This window comes from Ambystoma mexicanum, chromosome 2p (genome assembly GCF_040938575.1).
Source record: "Ambystoma mexicanum isolate Mex_15411 chromosome 2p, UKY_AmexF1_1, whole genome shotgun sequence".
Classification (NCBI taxonomy): domain Eukaryota; kingdom Metazoa; phylum Chordata; class Amphibia; order Caudata; family Ambystomatidae; genus Ambystoma; species Ambystoma mexicanum.
In genome coordinates, this window is record NC_090923.1 from 872,987,855 (window position 1) to 873,009,708 (window position 21,854).

The following is a 21,854-nucleotide window of genomic DNA, read 5'->3' on the forward strand; positions in this document are numbered from 1 at the left end:
TTTTCTTCAAGATTTCTCCATCCCATTCTCTTTGCATGAGTGATGATTATATATTTTGTGGCTGCATGGATGGAACTGTGAGGATATTTAATTCTATGAATCTGCAGCATATCACAAACTTGCCAAAACCTCACTCCCTAGGCACTGATGTTGCAAAAGGACTGGAGCCAAGGTGCGTCATTTAAGAATAAAGAACCATTTATTGCTAACTACTTGTGGAAGACCTAGGTCTTGTATGTTTTACCAAATTCTATTAGTTGGACTTCCTAGCTGCCCATCTGCTTCTTAATGAAGATTACCAAGGCGGCTAGCGCAGGTAGTCTTGATTCTATTAAAGACACGGATGCTAGCATTATGCTGTTCTTTTATTGCTACATCTCATAGCAGCCAAATTTCAAAACTCTGAACTTCAAAACTCAAAACATTTTTCTCTTTTTGCCAAACAATGGAACAAAAATAGAAGGACAACAGTCCACAAGACTACTGCAACTTGGGACTACAAATCCCCACAAGTCCTCAAAGTCCCTGTAGTCTTGACCTCCACCACACCAATCCACGGTCAGCACAGTCCATGCCTCACATCCTGTCCAAACTCCTTCCTCTTTCTTTGATGATTTGACAACCATAAACTGCGAATTCCTTTAACATAAACCGGAACTGGCAACAACTGTACCCCTTTCCGAACAATTCCACGTGTCCTCCTTCTCTTAGATGCGCCTCCTTATTCAGCTGTTCTTGGCCTCCTACCCTAGAACCAATTCAGAAAATACATCATTAGGGCGGGAGTACGTGGTCTCCAGTTACGAGACAAAAACAAGATAGCTAAACAGATAATTCAAAACACCCATCACTTCATTTAAATGATCAACTTTACCATCAGGATTACTACCTTACATCCTCATCCATTCCTTCCCTGCGTACAAGGGTGGGAATAATGCTCGCCTCCGTGTCTTTAATAGAATCAAGACTACCTGCGCTAGCCGCCTTGGTAATCTTCATTCTATGACAAGACTGGAGGCGATCATTATGCTTGTTCAAAGTTTTCCAACACCATTTTAGCCAAAGAATCTACTGGTTTGAAATAAAAAGTTTTAAACATAGATTTGAAGACCAATCTGCTGCTTTTAAAATATCATGCAAAGACACTCCTGCCGCAAAAGCTCTGGAAGCCATAGCTCCTCTCAATGAATGCGCTCCAAACATATCTAAGGCAATGCCCGCACAGCACATGACTTCCCGAACCCACCTAGATATGGTGGCTGTAGCTACGGCATGCAAAGGCCTCCTGCGCGCAATCAGTAACTGCCGCACACCAGCTGGTCTCACACTCTCGGTCACTCTCTCATACTCTTTAATGCAACACGCCAAACACAATTTGGGCTCATCTGGAAAGTATGGATATGACATAACTGTAGAAGCGCACTTAGTTCTCTGCGCGATCTGAAACGCTACACCCTCCGGATAGAAGATCCTCCTGTCTACTTCCAAGGCTTTCACATCCGATACCTGTCTGCATGACACTAAACACAATAACATAGCTGCTTAACTGACAAACTATTGTTGTCTGGCCACTGCTTAAAGAGTCGGAAAACCTTTTCGACATCCCACATCGTAATATCTGGGAACTGGCGTCTTCCGCATCTTCACACCTCTCGAAAGTCTAACCACTGCTGGATGTTCTCCAATAGGCCGACCCTCGTACCTCTTGTGTCCCGCAGATATTGCCGACCTATACACTCCAAGCGTACGGAAAGCTTTTCCACTCGCTGACATCTCAGCTAGAAAATTGAGTACATGTACTACAGATGCCGAAACAGGATGAATACATTGCTGTCCGCACCATCCTGCCCATTTATCCCAAACGGCGTCATAGCTCCTGAGGGTAGGGGGGCCCAGGAATCCCTGATACAATCTGCAGTCTCCCTCTAAAGGCCTGGCAAATCCCGTAGTCTCCTGAAATCCTGCAGGCTAACAGATGCAGAGTTCCCGCCTGAACTAAGACCCAACGGGTCGCAAAGCAGGTCCGCCTCCCATGGAACTAGCTTCAGAAAATCCAAAGAAAGTTCCATCAGAGTTGGAAACCACGCTTGAGACTTCAGAGCAGCGTAACTATAACCACCTCCGCCCGCTCTCGACGTACCTTCGCCAGGGTCCTCATTATCATTATGAAAGGGGGAAATGCATAATGCAGGGCACCCCTCCAATTGTGCAGGAACGCATCCGTCCCTAAAGCATCGTGGTCTAGCCTCCAGCTGTAAAACTTCGACACCTGCGCGTTCAATCTGGAGGCAAACCGATCCATCTCTATCGGACCCCACAGTCCCTGCAACTGCTCGAACACTCTCCTGTGCAACCTCCAGTCGCTGGAATCTATTAGATATCTGGAGTTCCAGTCAGCAATCGTGTTCTGAACTCCTGGGAGATACTCTGCCGCTATCACTAATCTCTTCTGCTTGCACTAATGCCAGAAGTCCTTTGCTATCTCCGCTAACATCCTGGACTTTGTACCCCCCACAACTTGTTTATATAGCGCGCTGCTGATATATTGTCCATTCTCAGTAGAATGCAACAATTTACCCTGTCTTTTTCAAATGCACACCCTGCAAACGAACCTGCCAATAATTCCAGACAATTTATATGTAGCCTTAACTCTTCTTCTGACCAGCGACGACCTGTCTGCATCTGACCGCACCTGGCGCCCCAGCCTGCTCTGCTTGCATCCGACTCTGACCATCTCCGGCACATCCCTGAAGATGGCCCTGCCATTCCAGGCCTCCATATTCTGAAGCCACCACTGCAATTCTACTCTCCCTTCTTCGTCCAGAGGCACTAGCTGGTGATACCTTACACCCCCTCGCAGGTGCTTGATCTTCAACCTCTGGAGCGCTCTGTAGTGCAGAGGCCCCGGAAAAATTGCCTGTATAGACGATGCTAGGAGCCCTACTATACGAGCCAAACTCTGCAACAAAATGACTGACTTCTCCATTGCTATCCTCAGCTCCTTTTTTATGCTTCTCATTTTCTGCTGGGGCAACTCTAAGGTGGCCTTTCTGGTATCCACAACAAATCCCAGGAACTCCATCCTGCGATTTCTCCCGATTGATAAGGAATCCTAGGGAAGACAGCAGGCTGCTGACCCAGATCACCTGCTACTTCAGGACCCATTTGCTCGGGCCAGTATCAAGATATCGTCTAAGTTAATAATAATCCTGATATCTCTGCTCCTGATGGCTTTTGCTACTGGCTTCATCACTTTCGTGAAAGCCCAGGGTGCTGAGGCTAGCCCGAAAGGGAGACACGCAAAGTGCCAGCTTTGCTTCTTCCAGAAGAATCTGAGATAATCCCTGAACCCTTGCTCTATCGGGATGGTAAGGTAGGCGTCCTTCAAATCCAGTCTCACCAGCCAGTCTCCCTTGCGGAGCAAATGCCTCAAAAGATGGATACCCTCCATCTTGAAATGCCTGTAAACCAGCCACCCGTTTAACTCTTTCAAATGGATCACCGGCCTTGACTTCCCCTTCCTGTGCACCAGGAACATATTGCTGTAAAACCCGGCACTCTCGTCTGGACACCTATCGCCCCTTTTTCTGCTAGCGCGCAAAGCTCCTTCTCGAGAAGGAATACTCAAACTCTAATCGCAGCCCCACTACTGTTTGCAAAACCCAAGCATCGTCTGATATTGTGCGCCACCCGTCTATACAATCGCTGTGCGCCCCCTACTCTTGGGTAGCCTTCGCTGGGTGCGCTTACCTCCGGCAGGACTCTGATGTCGGAAATTGCCCCTGCCTCTTCTCCCACGAAAACTTCTCCCTCTGGCGGGGAAGAAGCCGTTGTGCTGCCTATTCTCCCAGTACTGCGTCCTGGGTCCTTGAGGTCATCTTGTGAAGGAGCGAACGGCCGCACGGCCCCTGTGGCGACCGGTACCGGCGAAAACTCGCCCCGGAAAGATCTTGCAAATGGAGGATTGTGCTTTCTCCAGCACTGTGTATGTCCCCACGAAGCGGGACATCTCTTTAACAAATGCCTCGCCAAACAGCCCTTTAGCTGCTTGGCCTGCCTTGTAATTGGCAAGGTCCCCCAGCTTGTTGTCAATCTTCAACAACAAACTCTGTCGCCTCTCCGCTGAAAGCGCACATCTGGCGTTTATTAGGAAACAGACCGCCCTCTGTGCCCAGCTGGTGAGCGTACCTGGGTCCACTGGTACTCCTGTGTCCCTGGCCTTCTCGGCCAGGTCCATGATCTTCGCCAAGGGACCTGCCATATCCAACACCTTGTCCTGACAGGACTCCCAGGCGTGATCGACACCTCGTCTCACATCTTTCGTAGCCTTTGTCACAAAAGTGACCATTTTAGCATCTATCTCTGGTGTCTCCATAACCTCACTCGGGAGATCAGGCCTTGGGCACTCAGCCCTCATGTGGAAGCGTAACTCCCTCTCCAGGGGTTTGCGAATTCTAGCGGCCAGGTATTGGGCTACTCTGAGGAAAGGTAGCCATTCTGAGGACCTTGGATGTCTTATCCTGTCCGGGTCGAACATGTCATCAACATCCTCCGCATCTTCCGCGTCCTGAGACATTTTGCACTCGTTGTCCACCTTGTCGTCCTCCCCGAGACCTTTCTCGGCCTCTTCATCCTGCGAGGATTCTCCGCCTTCTTCGACAGCCCCTGTATTTAGCACCCCTGGGGTAAGGGGTCCGAGGTTTGACACTGCCGTCTACCCCAAGAAAGCCACCTTCAGCTTGTCCAACGGGTCGGCAACCTCCTAGGGCTTCAGCTGCCCCCCTGATGTGTGACCCGGGGGGGAGGAAGGGGTAAGAGTGGGGCCTCTTCCGGGTCTTGTCCACCCTCTTTCGCGCAGCCGCCCGCTTCTCAGGCGGGCCTTTAGACGTGCCCTCTCCTGGGCTGACCTCTCTCACCTTTCGTGTAGGGACTGTCGTTGTGAGGAGGGATTCCAGCACCTCTAGGTGCTCTTGGATGGGTCTGACACCTTGAGATACCGCCACGGCCAGCGAATCTCCCAGGACCCTCTTGAAACTGAGGAACAGGTCCCTGTCAGTGTCCCACTCCTCCTCACTGTATTCAGGAGTAGAACTGGCTTCCTCCATTTCTCTGTATCAGTATTTGATTTTTTTTTTTCTCTCAATGTGCTACAGTGCCACTGCCTTGCAGAGGGCAGTCAGGGTGAGGGGCTGGCTGCAAATATGAAAAATCGGAGGCTTTGTGGACAGAACACTTAAACTTAACGGCGCCGAAATTCGCTTGACATAAACCAAATTGCACATGCACGATGACGCGCCGATCATGTGACGCGCCACAAGTCGCGGGTGCTTTACTCAGAAGCTACGTGCGGGCCGCCACTACATTACCGGCCCTACGAACAGAAAACAATGCGGGGGGAGCGCCGGTCATCCAAGATGACTCGCGGTCCCGCTGCTCTCCCTGCTCCGATCGCTTAGCCTGCTTCGCGCAGCACTCTGAGCGCAATACAACTTTTAATAAGGCAAACGAGGTAAGCTAAACAGTGACAACCCAGGGGACTGATGCCCCATTCTACGATCTCGCGCTCATACCACCAACATACTCTAACCTTTCCCAAATCCTCATGTAAAACACACAAACTGTTAGAGCATTCAAATACATGACTTATCTGCTCAGGAAGGAGTTTGGACAGGATGTGAGGCATGGACTGGGCTGACCGTGGATTGGTGTAGTGGTGGAGGACAAGACTACAGGGACCTTGAGGACTTGTGGCGATTTGTAGTAACAAGTTGCAGTAGTGTGGACTGTTTTCTTTCTATTTTTGTTCTATTGTTTGGCAAAAAAGAAAAAGGTTTTGTGTTTTGAAGTTGAGTTTTGAAATTTGGCTGCTATGGGAAGTAGCAATAAAAGAGAAAAGCATAATGCTTGCCTCCAGTCTCGTCATAGAATCATTGTGTCTTACTATTAACACATTAAATGCATATTTTACTTTTGAATAAATATTGCAAATGGCATGAATATTTTTTAATTGTTTTTATTTGTGCTTTGTCAGTTAATTAAATATTTAAAGTACTAACAAGAAAATGTTTTTCCTAGTGTTCTTTTTACAAAGAGGATGGACTCTGTGTATCCTGACACTATTGCCATGGCATTTGACCCATTGAGTCAGTGGATTTCTTGTGTTTATAATGATCATAGCTTGTATATTTGGGATGTCAAAGAAATAAAAAGAGTGGGGAAAGTTTTTTCAGCCCTCTATCACAGTTCTTACATTTGGAATGTTGAGGTGAGTGTTTTCTGGTAACCTTTTACAATGTTTGTATAGTTTGCCTTAGTTGTACGATGTCCTAGCCAAATTTATGTTGATTGAAATACCATGTTATGTAATTGGCAAATTTTAATTGAAGTTTTTAAACACTGTGCTACTTACTTGCATCAATGCTGCTTCAAGAAGTACCCAACCCTATGTAAACAGTAAACCGTTAAAATCACATTTGAATTGGTTTTTGTTTTTCACATATTTTTTAAAGTTCCTTTAAGTTTTTAATTGTTTGTAAATATGTATGGATATTTATAGACATTATAAAGGGATGTTTCCATGTCATTTCATCGCAGGGTTTTTTACTGCAAAAATCACATTTTATTTTTTTATTTTTTGGGGGAGGGTCCACCCCAATCCCCCAATTTTATAAAAAAAATTGATGGGTTTTTGGAAAAAAATTAGTGGTAAAACATCCTGCGACGAAAGGACGTCGTACCTAAGAGATGGGGGTTGTGATAAATCAACAATGCAGGCATTAAAGCCCAACAAGTCTGAAGGGTCTGCATTTATGTGGCAGTCTGTAATGTCTGGATGGTTTGCACTGGAATATCAGATTGCTATAGAGAAATCCGCTATGTTATAGCGGATAGAGACTGGCTGGTACTCTTTCGAAAGGGAATACAAAAATGGCCATCTCGTAAACCTAGTTAATCTTATAGTAGGGTCCAACTAGATTATTTTGAAATACCTCTAAAGTGCAGCGTACACCCAGTAGGGCAAGTTAGTTAACCGGTCAAACTATTTGGATAGGTCAAAGTCATGCTAAGCAGTTTGTAAGATGTTGTAATGGTTATTTTCATGTCTACGTGGTGGGGGAGACCATTTTATCTTCAGCCGAAAAGGCATGTTTGCCCCAAACAGAGAAGTGCGACTTCGAGATAAGAGATGGTTAGTTAAGCGCATGGTTATTTCATATTCCTTGACAATGAGCCTTTTTCATGGTGTTTTGAACTTTATATGTTTGGTGATATGGAGCCTGTACAGTGGGTTAAATGCAGGAGAGCTGTGCCCAAAACCTAGCCAATGCAGAAGTCCTAGCCACAGCATTCTGTACTTTTGGAGGTTTTTGAATTCAGTTTATTGGTTAGCCAAAGTACATAGAATTGCAGAAGTCAAATGTGCAGGAGAAAAACACTCAAACTAGTTGGACTTGATGGCTAAAAGAAAAAGCTGTAATTGCTGAAGTTGGTTAAAGCTTGTTCTTCACACTTCTTTTGTGGCAGTAGAGATAATTGGCTCTCACTACTAACTTTCGAATCGTGTACTTTAGTGACAGGGGGATGAGTGACACCTAAGATTGGAAGGCCATGAACTGGGATTCCATATACAGCCTGGAGGAATGCTAGAAAGAATGATCTTTTTGAAATTTAAGTTAGTTACTATCCATCCAGGAATGGACAGCAGGCATCCCCAAGGAAAACTAAATGTTAGTAGTCGTAGACATTACATTTAGGTGTAGTAATGTAGTAGGATTTGGGTATCCTCTGTGTAGGTTAAAAATTGTACGCTGAAAGAATGACGCAGCTTTCATCATGCACGCATGAAGCAGCTTAGCAAGCAGCTGCAGGTACAGATTAAACGGCAGGAGAGAAATCTATGGTCCATGTCTGCAAGACTCCAAGAAGCCAAGACCCCCAGGTCATCCTCTGAGGATGGATTGAAATGGATGAGTGTCAAAGATGGACAAAAGATCTAAAAGCACCAGCACTTTGACATTGGCACCTTCCACCAGAATTCTGATGTCAATCATTGAGACTGCCACAGATTGTGTTCCGAAGCAGGACAGATTTTGTGCCGATACAGGGACGAGAGTTTGTTTGTTTAGCATCCAAACCTTCGGCAGCTTCTACATGATGGATGAGTTAGGAGGTGTGATGAATCATGCGGAGTCCTCACAGAGGCCCTAACTAAGTCTCCTCCCAGGAGGCCAGGGGAAGGCAGTCCGCTACCTGATCCTGACCCTAGCGGTGGTATAAGCCAGGAGGATCCCCTGAGAGGAGAAGTGCCCCAGGGGAGCAGGAGGATTCCGTTGGGAGAGACAGAGTGTTTTGTCTTCCTCAGAGGAAGAAATATCAGTGATGCCAAAATATGTCATGGCTTGCTATTGGAGGGAGGTCTTCTTTCCCAAAGCTAATTATTTTGACGCTAGTGAAAACTGTTATAATCATTTATTGGGAGTACCCCTCCTCCCCCATCAAAGTCACCCACATTTATGATGGTGAAGGCACCTTTGATCAATAGGGGAATGGGGAATGTGAAATGCAAATCTCAAAACATTAACACCATAGGTTCTGAAAACTCTAAATCTCCTGTAAAGCAGAACCACTCATTAAGTCCTTATACTACTTCTTTAGAAGATGTAATTAAGGATAGAAATGAAGTTGGTAAATTTGGAAACAACATTCCCATTAAAAGTAGTAATTGGAACATTGGGGACTTCAAGTCCCAAAATGCCCAAAGTACAAGGACGAAGAAGAGGATGTAGAGGCACTACACTGCAAGTTGCAGTCTAATGTTACTAATGACCCACACCTGAGGCAGACTTGCAGGTATAAAAGATCTCCTCAGGTTCAGGCCATGGAGAGCAATAGGGGGAGGCGGCGTGACTGCAGTAACTCCACGTTGCAGTTGAAGGAGAGCAGAGACGATGGAGCCACCATTGTTTGCCGAATGGATGCTGGTCCTGAGAGCGTCTCTACTTTCAAAGACTGTGAATGCAGAGGATGCGGGGTGGGAAGCATGAAGTTGCAAAGCCTACCACCTGCTAAATTGGGCTCCGGTGGCAGGCGAGCATCGAAGAAGCCCAGGAACGAGGAGCGCTTCTTTCCTTATTGGCGTCGACCGTGGGAAGCAGATCAAAGCAGTGTGCCGGGCCGAAAGAAAGCAGAGGAAGTGGAAGACCAGGAGCCAGTGGAGCGAGTGGACATGCATGCGGTTACCGGTGAGTTCACTGTTGTTGTGTGACCCCAGAACGCTCAGTTTCAGCCTGCTGGCCCGGTTTAATCATTTTGACTACCGAACTGATGTAATGAAAGCGAAGTGGCAGAATAATAATTACTTTGAATACCAAACTCATACTAAGAAGCTAAAGTGGCAGAATAAAAAGAACTTTGGGAACAGACAAAGATATCATTGTACTTATAAAGGTTGGAGTAATTGCCCAAGTCAAGAAGGGCGATATCAAAACAAGTTAATAAGAAGCAACATTGCCAAAGCCAATAGTTCATTTAAGAATCAAGTTGTTTACAAATCCTATTGCCAGACTGTGAAAGAAGCAATAGTTGGAATTGACCTAAGCAAGCATTGTCTACGCTAAAGAAGAGCAAGTGGGAGAAACAGCCATTATCAGCACTTTGTTGATATATGAGTGGGAAAACAAGTGTCAAGAAAGCTGCCCTTCTGATAAAAGGTATTCAGGAGGAGGGGAGCATAACCTGCATTGCATATGGCAATCATAAGTGTGGAACAAACAGCACCAATGTGTTGCATGTCTTCCCAGAAGTAGTAGTCAAAACTGATGTGGAAAATCAAGACTTTGCTTATTTTTTTAAGTAACACTTTACCACCTGGAGTTTCATTGAGCCCTCGAAAGTGCGTATACCAGGACAAGGGACTTTGTAATAGTAGACCTGGCAGGTGAGTGGACCATGTAGAAGTTGTGGTAGTACTGTGTTGTGGTTAAAGATTGTGAAGAAAACATGGCAAAACCACTAAAGTATATTGTGAACTGTTGTGGAACCATCATGATTAGAGCACTTTTGTTGATACAGACTAACTGTGGAAGTATACATGTTTTCTGAAAAGAATTTGTGTTGAACTCTGCCACAAGTGGAGAGAGAAACACGTGTTGAGCATTTTTATTGTTGGCCAAGTCAGACTTGTTGAAGCATGACGAACATTAGTAGAACTTTGTTGCAAAATAGATTTTTCCTATTTTGAACTATTGATTGAACATCCTGTTTGAATCTGGGGAAAGGGAACTCACCCAGGTTACAAGGAGAAAGTCATCAGGTTTTTAACAGAACTGTTATTTTTGTTCTATTTGACTTGCCATACATTACCTTGTTAAGTTTGTTGTGTAAGGGACCGATTCCTTTTGTTAGTGTTTCCTTTAGTTTATTTTGATAGCCGGGGAAATCCTTGTCCGTGTAGGGATAATGAGGCGTTTATTTTTTGAGTTAATAAAATGGCATCTTATAAAAAAACCTTTACCAAGTTGTCCGCCTCATATTTTTATTGTTGTACTTTTTGTATTTGTAAAGCGCACTACAACCCACGGGCATCGAGGGGCTGTTCCAAGAAAATGTCTTAGTTACAGCAATATGGAGGATCGCTCAAGGGTTACAGAGAGTAGAACCTGGGCATAATGAACACGTGGCCGGTACAAATGTACAAGGAAAAAACAAAGTATATTGCAATATGGATTGTGTCCTCCCACGTATTCTTTATCTTTGATAAATCCACTTCCAGCTTGCTGGCCTCAAACATTTTTCACAGTAGAGGGGGCTACGCGTCGATGTACCTCGAGTCGGTGTCCTTCGAAGGCCTCTGTATCGGCGCTGACGTCACCATAGGTATAAATAGTCTTGCGCAGCATTCGTTGCTCAGTTCCATTTTTCCACGCTTCGTAAGCCTCTGAGACGCAATGCTCAGTTCTTCTACTCATCGAAAATCTTCGAAAATCTCAATATCCTACAATGGCATCTTCGTCCGAAACATTGACGCCACGATCCGACTTCAAAACATTGCGAGATTGTGGTAAAAAGATGTAATTAACGGATTCTCACAGGATCGGTTTGTGGTGCCTGGGATCAGAGTACCAGTGTTCGGAATGTGAGGACTGCATGTCTATGACGCGAAAGCCTTGAAGGAGCGTAAGGGGAAGCTAGAAAGAGGTAAGGCAGTTAAATCTTCTACCGCTTCAAAATTGTCCTCGGCTGAGTCGAGACATTAGTCTCCTCACCATCGAAAAACATTCCCGATCGAGATCTTGAAGCGGCTCCCACCACTCTTCGAGATCGAGACACTCTAAGAGGCGTCATAGATCTCCCTCAAATTCCCTAGAAAGGGTCACCTGCCTCACTAAACGCAGCTCTCCAGCTAAGTGGGAGGAATTTCGTAAATGAATGCTTGGGGTCTTCGAGAATGCAGCATTGACCCCCTCGGAGATGCCTAGAGGTGATACCCCGGGTGAAACAGAAACTCTCAAGAGCGTCATGAGCCTGCGAGTAAATACAAAAATTAATCAAATAAAGCTGCGTCATCGACGCCATTGTCGAAGGTACCTTCGCACAAATCTGTGTCATCGACCCCGATGAAGGATAGGTCCTCGAAGCCTCAAATCTCAACTGCGCCACCGGCACCAGAGGTATCGAAGGTCCCGCCCAAGGCGTCGAGTGGCATCGACCATATTGATGGCACCGAGTAGGATTCCGGTTCTCTCTAATACATCGAGGCCCTTTTCGAGTTTTTCGACGCCATTTGCGGGTTTGTCGAGCCCTATAACGTCTACATCGACCACCACAACTTTTCCCCAAGCAGTATCCACCAATTTGGCTGCTTCTCTGGAAATGGGTTTTACCCCTTATCCAAGATCTGACTATTTCAGAGCTTTATCCTCTATATATGAGGAAGTGGAGGACTCTGACAATGAGAGACCCTTTGGGTTACAAACAAGAATACAACCCATTCCAGAGGAACTCATTTCTGAGGAGAATAGATTGAGAGATCTACAAGAATCTTTACAAGATGCCAGTGGCATAGATACCTCTCCAGAGGCAGAATTTGCTAGACCAGAACCTGGAGAACATGCAGAAATGCCTTACAGAGCCCTTATGGCAAGAATTATGGAATTTATGGGGTAAACACGTGCATCCTCTTTCCAGCAAGATGATCTTACTGACATCTTAAATAAAGGGCCTCAAGAAGACCCTATAGTTCCTTTTCATGCTGCATTGCAGAGAAAAATAGCTGCAATTTGGGAGACACCTGAAGTTATCCCTGCAGTAAATAAAAAGCTCTCTGCGAAGTACAGAGTGTGCGCCTCAGACCCTGAATATTTAAGTAAGCACCCAACTCCAGAGAGTTTAGTAGTGCAGGCAGCGACGTCGTCAAATAGTAAGTCAGCTTACCCCACTATACCACAGGACAGAGACGACAAAAGATTTGATGCCATGTCTAAAAGTCTTTTCAGCATGCAGTATGGCACTTAAGTCTATTAACGCCACTTGCACACTAGCTAGATTCAGCCACACCCTTTGGGACTGCGCTTCATCAGCGGCTGACTGTCTCCCAGAAGGGGAGGAACGAGACGCATTCTTGAACATCATCAAGGATGGGAAGGATGCAATGTGCAAGTCCCTCCAAAAAGGAATCGACTCTGCTGACAGCATCAGCAGAGCCATGGCGGCGAGTACCAAAATCCGCAGATTTGCGTGGTTGTCGAAGTCTGATTTTGCTCCTGATGTGCAAGCCAGGCTTCTGAATATGGCCTTTGACTGCACCTCTCTATTTGGCAAAAAGGCTGATGACAGCCTGGAGAAATTGCAAACCTCAAAGGCGGCAGCAAAATCACTTGGGGCTGCAATCCGTCAAACTTCAATTCGCCCCACAGGTACGTCCTGGAGGGGGAAGCCCTTTTGTTTTTACTCCACATTCGGAAAAGGCAGAGGACAGCCAGCTCAAAGGGGCCAGAGACGATTCACCCGTGGTGGACGGGTCAAAGGTACCAAACCCGCATCAGCAGTTGCTGCTTTACCCTCAGATTCTGCATTAGCTGCTTCTAAACCCCTCTGAGGTCTCCCCACCCAAAACACCAGTAGGAGGCAGGTTGACTCAACATATGACAGAATGGCAGGCTATTATGTCAGATGCTTGGGCATTGGAAACAGTTGCCCAAGGTTACTGCCTGCCTTTCCTACACACTCCTCAGTCATCCACCAGGGAACAACTCTTTGAAGCTTCCAGACCCACTCTTTGTGCAGGAGATTTCAGACCTGCTAGAGAAAGGTGTCATAGAACCGGTACCTGTAGCGGAGAGGAGCAAGGGTTGGTATTCCCCCTATTTTCTATTACCGAAGGAGGACGGAGGATTGAGATCCATCTTGGACTTGCGAGAATTAAACAAATTCCTCAGGAAAGACAAGTTCAAGATGATAACCCTTTCTCAGATCCTTCAGGCCCTCCAGCTTCAGGACTGGTTGGTATCTCTAGACCTTCAGGATGCTTACTTTCACGTGCCAATCCATCACAAGCACAGGAAGTACCTGAGGTTTGCCACTTGCAACTCATTATCAATTTCGAGTCCTTCCATTTGGGCTGACCTCTGCCCCGAAGGTCTTCACCAAGCTAATGGCGGTTGTGGCTGCAGGTCTAAGGAGGGAAGGGATTCATGTCTACCCCTACCTGGGCGACTGGTTGATCAGAGCAGCGTCCCCAGAACAAACTCAGATCCATCTAGATTGTTTGCCACTTCCTCCACAAACTGGGCTTCTCCCGCTTCTTAAAGAAGTCACAGATGATGCCATTACAGAGACTCCAGTTCATTGGAGCAGTCCTGGACACATCCCTGGGAAAAGCCTTGCCACCAGAGGTGAGAGCTCAGGATATTCTACAGATGGTCATCAAGTTTCAAAATGCCCAGCGTCTACCAGCCTTCGACTTTTTGCGGTTGCTCGGCCTCATGGCATCATGCATTTTTCTAGTGCCAGAGGCTCACCTGAGAATGAAATCTCCTTTGAGCGCTAAGGACCCAGTGGTCACAATACTCAGGAAAGATGTCAGATCTCCTATTAGTCCCGCACAGAGTGGCTCAAGACCTTCAGTGGTGGGCCTGCCGGGAGAACATCTTGAAAGGAGAACAGTTTTGGCAACCATGGCCAGAGATAACATTAGTCACGGACGCTTCACTCACGGGGTGGTGGGGTGGGCAGCCCATACCAATGACTTGGCCATCAGCGGTCGTTCTCCATCGGAGTCCAGACTACACATCAACCTATTAGAGCTGAGAGCGATCAGACTAGCGCTGAAGGCTTTCCTGCCATCAGTACAGGGAAAGAATGTCCTGATATGACGGACAACACAGTGGCCATGCGTTACCTCAACAAAAGAGGGTCACTGCGACTGTGCAGAGAGGCGATGCAGCTCTGGTTGTGGGCAAATCGAGAAGGAATCTCTCTATCGACAGTTCACCTAGCTGGAGAGAAGAACTTGACGGCGGACGCTCTGAGCAGGCAGAACAGGCAGGCAGAACAGCTCAGGAAGTCCTTCATGAGATCTTCGCCCTTTGGGGAACCCCTCAAGTGGATCTGTTTGCCACCGGTATCAACAGGAAGTGCGATCAGTATTGCTCAAGGGAATTTCCCTCAAGAGGAGCTCTAGGGGACGCGCTTGTGGTGGACTGGTGGACTGGGAGTTTCCGCTTCTTTACACGTTTCCTCCAGTCCCCGTCATTCCTCAAATGATCAGGAGGTTGAGGAGATTCCGGAAACCCATGATCCCAATTGCCCCGGATTGGGCCTGGAGAACGTGGTACCCGGATCTTCTAGACATGTCCATCTGTCCTCCGATTTGTCTTCCGCAAAGCGAGGATCTTCTCGCAGAAGGGAGGTCGGGTTCTCCATCCGGATATCAGGATCCTCAAACTTCACGCCTGGTTTCTGAAAGGTTGAGATACAAGGATTGGGACCTCCCATATGATGTAATGGAGGTGTTGCTTTCATTCAGAAGGCCCGCAACAAAATCTTTATACCGCTGCCGTTGGAACAAATTTTGCAGCTGGTGTAGAGAAAAGAATATTGAAACCTTTTCATGTAGTGCACTGATGGTGTTATCTTTTTTAATATATTTGGCAAATTCAGGTCTTCAAGTTGGCACAATGAGGGGTTACCTCGCAGCGCTCTCAATCTTAAGGCACACTGCGGAGGGGCCTTCATACTTCAAATTGCCAATAGTGATTCAATATCTGAAAGGGTTAACTAATGTTTTTCCCCCAACTCCTTTCCAAGTTCCACTGTGGGACCTAAACCTAGTCTTGAAATTTCTAATGGGTACTCCATTCGAACCCCTTCATTCCTGTTCATTAAGGTTTCTCATGCTTAACAGTCTTTCTAGTGGCGTTAACTTCTTCCAGAAGAGTGAGCGAATTTCAAGCTTTGTCTTGCAAACCTCCACATACAATCTTTCACAAAGATAAGGTAGTTAGTTCTCCAAGTGAAGCCGAATTTCCTCCAAAGGTGGTCTCAGAATTTCACATCACACAAAAAATAACCTTACCCTAGTTTTATCCTCCTCCCCATCCAGGGAAAGAGAAAGAGAGATTGCACAGGCTGGATCCAAGGCGTGCCTTGAGTTTTTACATTAGCAGACTTGCGAGGATTAGGCAAGCAGACCAATTGTTTGGTATGCAGTGCACAAGTTAGGGTTACCTATTACAAAACGGACCATCTCAAGATGGATTATATTAACTATTATAGAGTGCTATAAATTGGCAGGAAAAGAGCCCCCTGAACACCTCAGGGCTCATTCAACCAGGGGTATCGCAGTCTCGTCAGCTCTCCAAAGAGGAGTTCCAAATAGACATATGTGCGGCTGCCACATGGTCGTCCGCACATACTTTCACTGAATTCTACAGTCTTGATTCCTCCTCTAGCCAGGAGACAAGATTTGAAAAAGCTGTGTTGCACTCTGCATCTTGAAAGGGAAACATTGTTTTACTCCCACCTTCTCTAAACATTACTGCTTTGGGAGTCTATCAAAGATGAGGAATACATGGGAGGACACAATCCATTCGAAGAACAAGTTACTTACCAACTGTAACGTTCTTTCGACTGGATGTTCCTCCCACGTATTCCTTATCGCCCCTCCCATCCTTCCCCGCAGTAAAACTACCCTTTTATTTGCAGCCTACACACCTTCAAGGTTATTAACCATCTATGAGCGGGACTATTTATACCTATGGTGACGTCGGCGCCATTACGGAGGCATTCGAGGGACGCCGACTCGAGGGACGTCAACGCGCAGCGCCCTCTACTGTGAAAGTTTTCCGAGGCCAGCAAGCTGGAAGTGGATTTATCAAAGATGAGGAATACGTGGGCCGAACATCCAGTCGAAAGAACGTTACAGTTGGTAAGTAACTTGTTCTTCTGACCCCTAAGAGAGTTGACGGCAGATTAGCGTTATTGTCCCAGATATAAAAGTCTAGAAATGGGATGAAAATTGGCACGATCAGAATGGTCCAGGCCTTTTTTCTTCAAACTGGTAATACTTTTGCTTGCTTTAGATCAGATGATAAACAATCTGATATTCAGGTGTTAATCAAATATCCGATAGTGTCTTGTGTTGACCAGAGGCTTTTGTTAATAGTGAAGCTGCACAAGGTTTCCGGGCTGGAAGTTTGTTTCTTTGCTTCATTGGGAAGGAGAAACTCTCCCACCTACTATGTTGTGCATTGTCTAGTAGCAAAGATTGGCTATTTTTTTTTTTTAAATTAAACATTTTGCTATGTTACATAATCTTTCTTTCGAAGATTGAAAGGGGACGTCGACATGGACGTGACTGTAACACTATCCCTAACGTGACATGTAGTGTACCCAAAATCCCTCATGCGCTGAGGTCCCTCAGATTGTTTTTTTTTTCCGCCAACCTAGTTGTTCGTCTATGAAGCGCTCGCAAGATGTTTTATATTGCTAACTTTGTCCCCATGACCTATGGTCGTCTAGTCTCCCGACTAATCTTCTCGACGACTGCCACATGGGTTCCTGCCGCCGACGACGACAACTGCTCGGCGACTGTCCAACTGCTCGACGACTGTCGACCGCGTAGCTTCGGCCCTCCGGCCAGGCTCTTACAGTAGGGTGAGTTTGGCCCTGGGTTTATTCTTTACCCCTCTTTTTCTCTTCTTGGTCTGGCTGCCGCTACCCTCTGCTATGGAGAGGAAGCCCTTTAAATTTTGCCCGTCGTGTAATGGCAAGTTGCCATTCGAGGACACCCATCGTCGATAGGACCACGACGAGCACTCATGCAAGGCAATCGGTGTCTTCCGCGAGACCACGACGAGCGCACATGCAGGGCCTGTAAGCGCTCTAGACCAAAAACATTGAAAAACAGGCGGACTAAACAGTGGGCGGCCTACGCTATGCAGGCCGAAAGCCTTTTACCCCTTTGGCACCATTGATTCAGACGAGTAATCAGTTGGCAGCCATGGCTCCGAGTTGGAAGCCATCAACTTTTTCAGCAGAGCCTGCAGGCACCCAAATGCCCGTCCCCGGCAGACATGCCACCGGCTCTGTTATGGGGAGATCACACCCTGGTGACGAGGGCACCCACGCACCACGGATACAAAAACACAAAACCCCCAAGGCCTCTTCAACGGAATCGTTGAAGAAGCGCACATCGCCAACAGGGGAGCCGAAATTTTCGACGCAGCCTTCCGAACCTCGCGGTTCGGCACCTTGCACGCAACCGCTTTCGCAGCGTGCGACTGGGCATCCCTCTGGAACGGGCGTTCACCCTAAAAAGCATACCATCGTCGACACACCGTCCAAGAGCGCACAAGCACCTAAGGCCTCGGTGGAATCAACGACCGCGCCGTCGGCGCGTCTAAACCTTCGATGCAACTGGCAAAAATTTGCAAAAGCCTTGCGGTTATCATTTCGGCAGCCAGAGAGCATACGGCACCCCCTGTTGTCGAGAGGAGTATTCTGAAGCCCCCCAGCCTCTCTCCAAGGCCTGATTAGGAAAATATCACCCTCCTGGGCAACCTTTTCCACCTCTAGACCCTTCTGCCTCTTCTCTATGGACTAGGGAGAGGTTTGAGCAATAAATCGACAAAATGGCCCAGTTTATTGACTTTTCAGACAGGTACATTACACCAAAAAGACCCAGGGAAGAGGACTCCTGCCCATTCCTTACAAACTGCAGAAATTACCCATCTCTGCACAGGTACACCAGGAAGCTATCTTGGATGTTCAAGAGGACCCAACACAGGAGGATGCTTATGAAGACATTAATCCTTTTGTACAAGACATGGCTGTTCAAGACCCAGACTGGGATCAGGATTAGGCAGAGGATCAGGGCCCTTGGCTATCACCAACGCATATTCCTAACCGGATGTCATTTTCCTAGATCCCCCTTCTCCTCCAAAGAGGGATTTGTCACCTGTTGACGACCAGATGTTTAATGCTATTCAAAAGAGAAGCCAATCATTGCCAAATTGCAACACATGAGGCAGCTCCAGACTCAGACTTTGTTGAGGATATCCTCAAAGAGAAGGCTCCGACTAGTTAAGCCATCCCCCTACTGAACTCTATGAAGAGGCGCCTGGCTCCTTCCTTGCTGTCCTCGTCTCACACGGCAGTCAACTCCTGGGTCAAAAAATTATTCCGTCCATCACCTTTCAACCCACTCTACATAAGTGGTCATGCCTCACCAGATTTCTTGGTAGTGACTACCACTAGTAAGAGGGTGACGGTTCCACGGTCTTCGGCGGAAGCCCTTCCGGATAAAGACCTGTAAAAAGCTTTATTCCCTGGGTAAACATGTCACCGCCTCTGCAGCCTCCTCCACAAGGATCACAAATAATACCACTTTCCTGGCAATTTAGTGATGTAAAATGGGGCCTACTTCAGGATGGTCTCCAAGATGTTCCAGAGCCCACCCGATCACGCCTGCTGGCGGTCGTGACTGAAGGCAGCCAAGTCACCCATAACATATTGAAGACCCTGGACTCCTCCGAGACCGCTGGACGCACCCTAGCCCAGGGGACCTACTTAAGAGACCTCTGGTTAAAGAACTCCGGCTTTAAACCCGAAACTCAGGCCTCTGATCAACAAGCTAGTGGAGGACTCAAACCTTTTTGGGAAGACTGTTGAGGACGCCCTGGAGACGGCTAAGAAAGAATACGAAACACTAAAGTGGCTTAGCCAGATAACGGCTAAACCCTTCCACCAACGTGGAGGCTCTTACACCAGTCCTTTCATGGCCAATCATTTGCCCGCTCTCCCCAAGGACAGTGCGGCTCAGGGAATACCCCCTGGTCCTCCGGCCAAGGCTCATCTGGTAGCCACCAATACCAACAAAGAGGCCCTCATAGGGGCAAGGGTAGAGGCAGGGACTCTACTCCTAGAGGCTCCCTGGCCTCCACCTCAAAGTGACTTGCCGGTTTCGGGTCACCTCCCACGCTTCCCCAGTCGGGGGTTGCTTGTCATCATTCATCCACGCCTGGGTGGGGATTACATCAGACCAGTGGGTGCTAAAAACTGTTGTCCACGGCTACTGCATCGAGTTTTTCCAGCCACCTCGATACCACCCACTGAGAAGCAGACACTTGTCACACCTGCGCATCCTGCTGGAAGAGGTTCAGGTTCTGCTGGAAAAGGGCGCCATAGAAGCCGTCCCCATTCTCTAGGTAAACCAGGTTATTTATTCAGTGTACTTCCATGTACCCAAAAAGGATCTCACCATGCGCCATGTTTTAGTCCTGCGCCTGGTGAACAAGTTTGTCAAACCTTAAAAATTCAGGTTTACAACCCTGCAGGAGGTATTCCCACTGCTGCAACCGGGGGATTACATGGCCACATTGGACATGAAAGATGCATACTTTCATATTTCAATGGTGCCAGCACACAGAAAGTACCTCAGGTTCATGATAGAGGGCACCCACTATCAGTTCAAGGTTCTCCCCTTCAGCATTGCCTCAGCACCACGGGTATTCACGAAGGTACTGGTGGTAGTAGCTGCTCACCTGCGCTGGCAGTCCATCCCAGTTTACCCTTACCTCGATGACTGGCTCATTACAGGGGATTCATACATAACATGCCAAACAAATACCCAGAAGACGGTAGATCTCCACTTCAACCTAGTTTTCTCTATCAACGAGAAAAATTCCAGTCTAAACCTTAACCAAGTCAAACAGGTTCTGGGGGCTCTAATTCAGACCAAAGACGGCCTCGTTTTTCCCCCAAACGAGAGGGTTCAAAACATGCTGTTACAGATCCCTCACTATCTAACCAGTCGCCAGGTGAACGTACGCAAAGCCATGCGACTGTTGGGGGTGATGGCTTTCTGCGTCTACCTAGTCCCTCACGCTCGTCGGCGCATGCGCCCCATGCAGGAGTGGCTCGCGAGCCAATGGTGTCAGGCCAGCGGGACAAACTAGTGGTTGTCTCGGCAGCCCTCGTTCAGTGTCTGCGGTGGTGGTCAAGGGAAAAACCTCTGCGGGTGAAAACCTTCACCAAACCCCCGCAGTATATGATATATATATTTTATTTATATCGCGCTCATACACAATTGTTTCAGAGCATGACGAGGCAGGGGAGGACAAAAATAACCATCTTACTTGGCACAGTGACATTGAGAACTCGTAAGTACATGAGAATGCTCAAGTATAGGGGAGAGGGAAGGGGGAAAGTGCTGAAACCTTGATCAAAACAACAGGTTGTGCGGCCAGCAGGTGCGAGAATTAGGCGCAGACAACGGGTGTCAATAAGTGCAGGAGGGGGACATTAGGGTTGCAGATACAGACCCAAGAGCAAGGGTTGACAGGAGGCATTGCGGGTATGTGGCTGGGTGGGGAGGGATCTGGGCCTGAAATCTGAGGGTAGCCAGGTGCCCAAAGCTGAAGCAGACAGAGATCAGCAGGGGAGAGGAAGAGCAAAGGCTGGAGCAAAGAGGAAGGTCTTGAGGTGCTTCCAGAATCGAAGATGGTTATCCTCAAGTTTCAGAGAGGCAGGTCCAGAGGGAGGCCCCAGCCGATGAAAGAGATCCAACTCGTTGCTTGGAGAAGCGGCTGACCCTGAGGGAGTTGGAGGTGGAGGAGCGAAGAGCTCGAGAAGGAAGATATTTCCAAAGGGAGAGTTGAAGGTATTTCGGACCCAGGCCCCATACGGCCTTGTGGACAATGGAAAAGGTCTTGTACTTAATCCTTGCAGCCACTGGGAGCCAATGAAGAGATTTCAGGGCTGGAGAGATATGATCCCTGGGCTTGAGGCCAAGGACAAGTCTTGCAGTCCTGTTCTGGATGAGTTGAAGAGGGCACAGAGTAGTTGCAGGCAGATTTAGAAAGAGACTGTTGCAATAGTCCAGCCTAGAGAGAACCAGAGCTCTAGAGACAGTGAGCTTGCAGCAGCCACTGTCACCACAGACCTATTTCTGACGGGGTGGGGAGCTCACCTCCTTCAACAGACGGCACACGGCGTGTAGTCCCCAGCGGTATTATCCGATCACATCAACCTGTTGGAACTGCTAGCAGTGTTAAAGGCCCTGAAGGCCTTCCAGACATACCTCCAGGGGACAACAGTACTAGTCCTCAGGGATAGTACTACGGCCATGCTTTACCTAAGCAAACACGGGGGCACTCTCTCTAGGGCTGTCCAAACTGTCCCAGAACATATGGAAGTGGGCTCTCAAACACAAAATGCTCCTCCTTTCACACGTTGTTCCAAGGGAACTCAATCTTCTGGTGGATGTATTCAGCAGAGACTTCCCCCTACCTGTAGAGCACGAGTGGCGGCTCCAGGAGGACATTGTACTCAACGTCTTCACAGAATTTGACTTC

At 47.4% G+C, this 21,854-nt stretch overlaps 1 protein-coding gene across 1 annotated transcript in view; it reads left to right on the top strand.

The window, feature by feature from the left end:
- The window catches only part of WDR62 (WD repeat domain 62), a 2,486,568-nt gene that overhangs the window by 606,959 nt on the left and 1,857,755 nt on the right, over positions 1-21,854 (top strand). The window contains exons 8-9 of the mRNA XM_069644563.1: positions 12-172; positions 6,076-6,265. Of these exons, the coding sequence (XP_069500664.1) occupies positions 12-172; positions 6,076-6,265 (351 nt within the window). The remainder of the gene's footprint in view (positions 1-11; positions 173-6,075; positions 6,266-21,854) is intronic.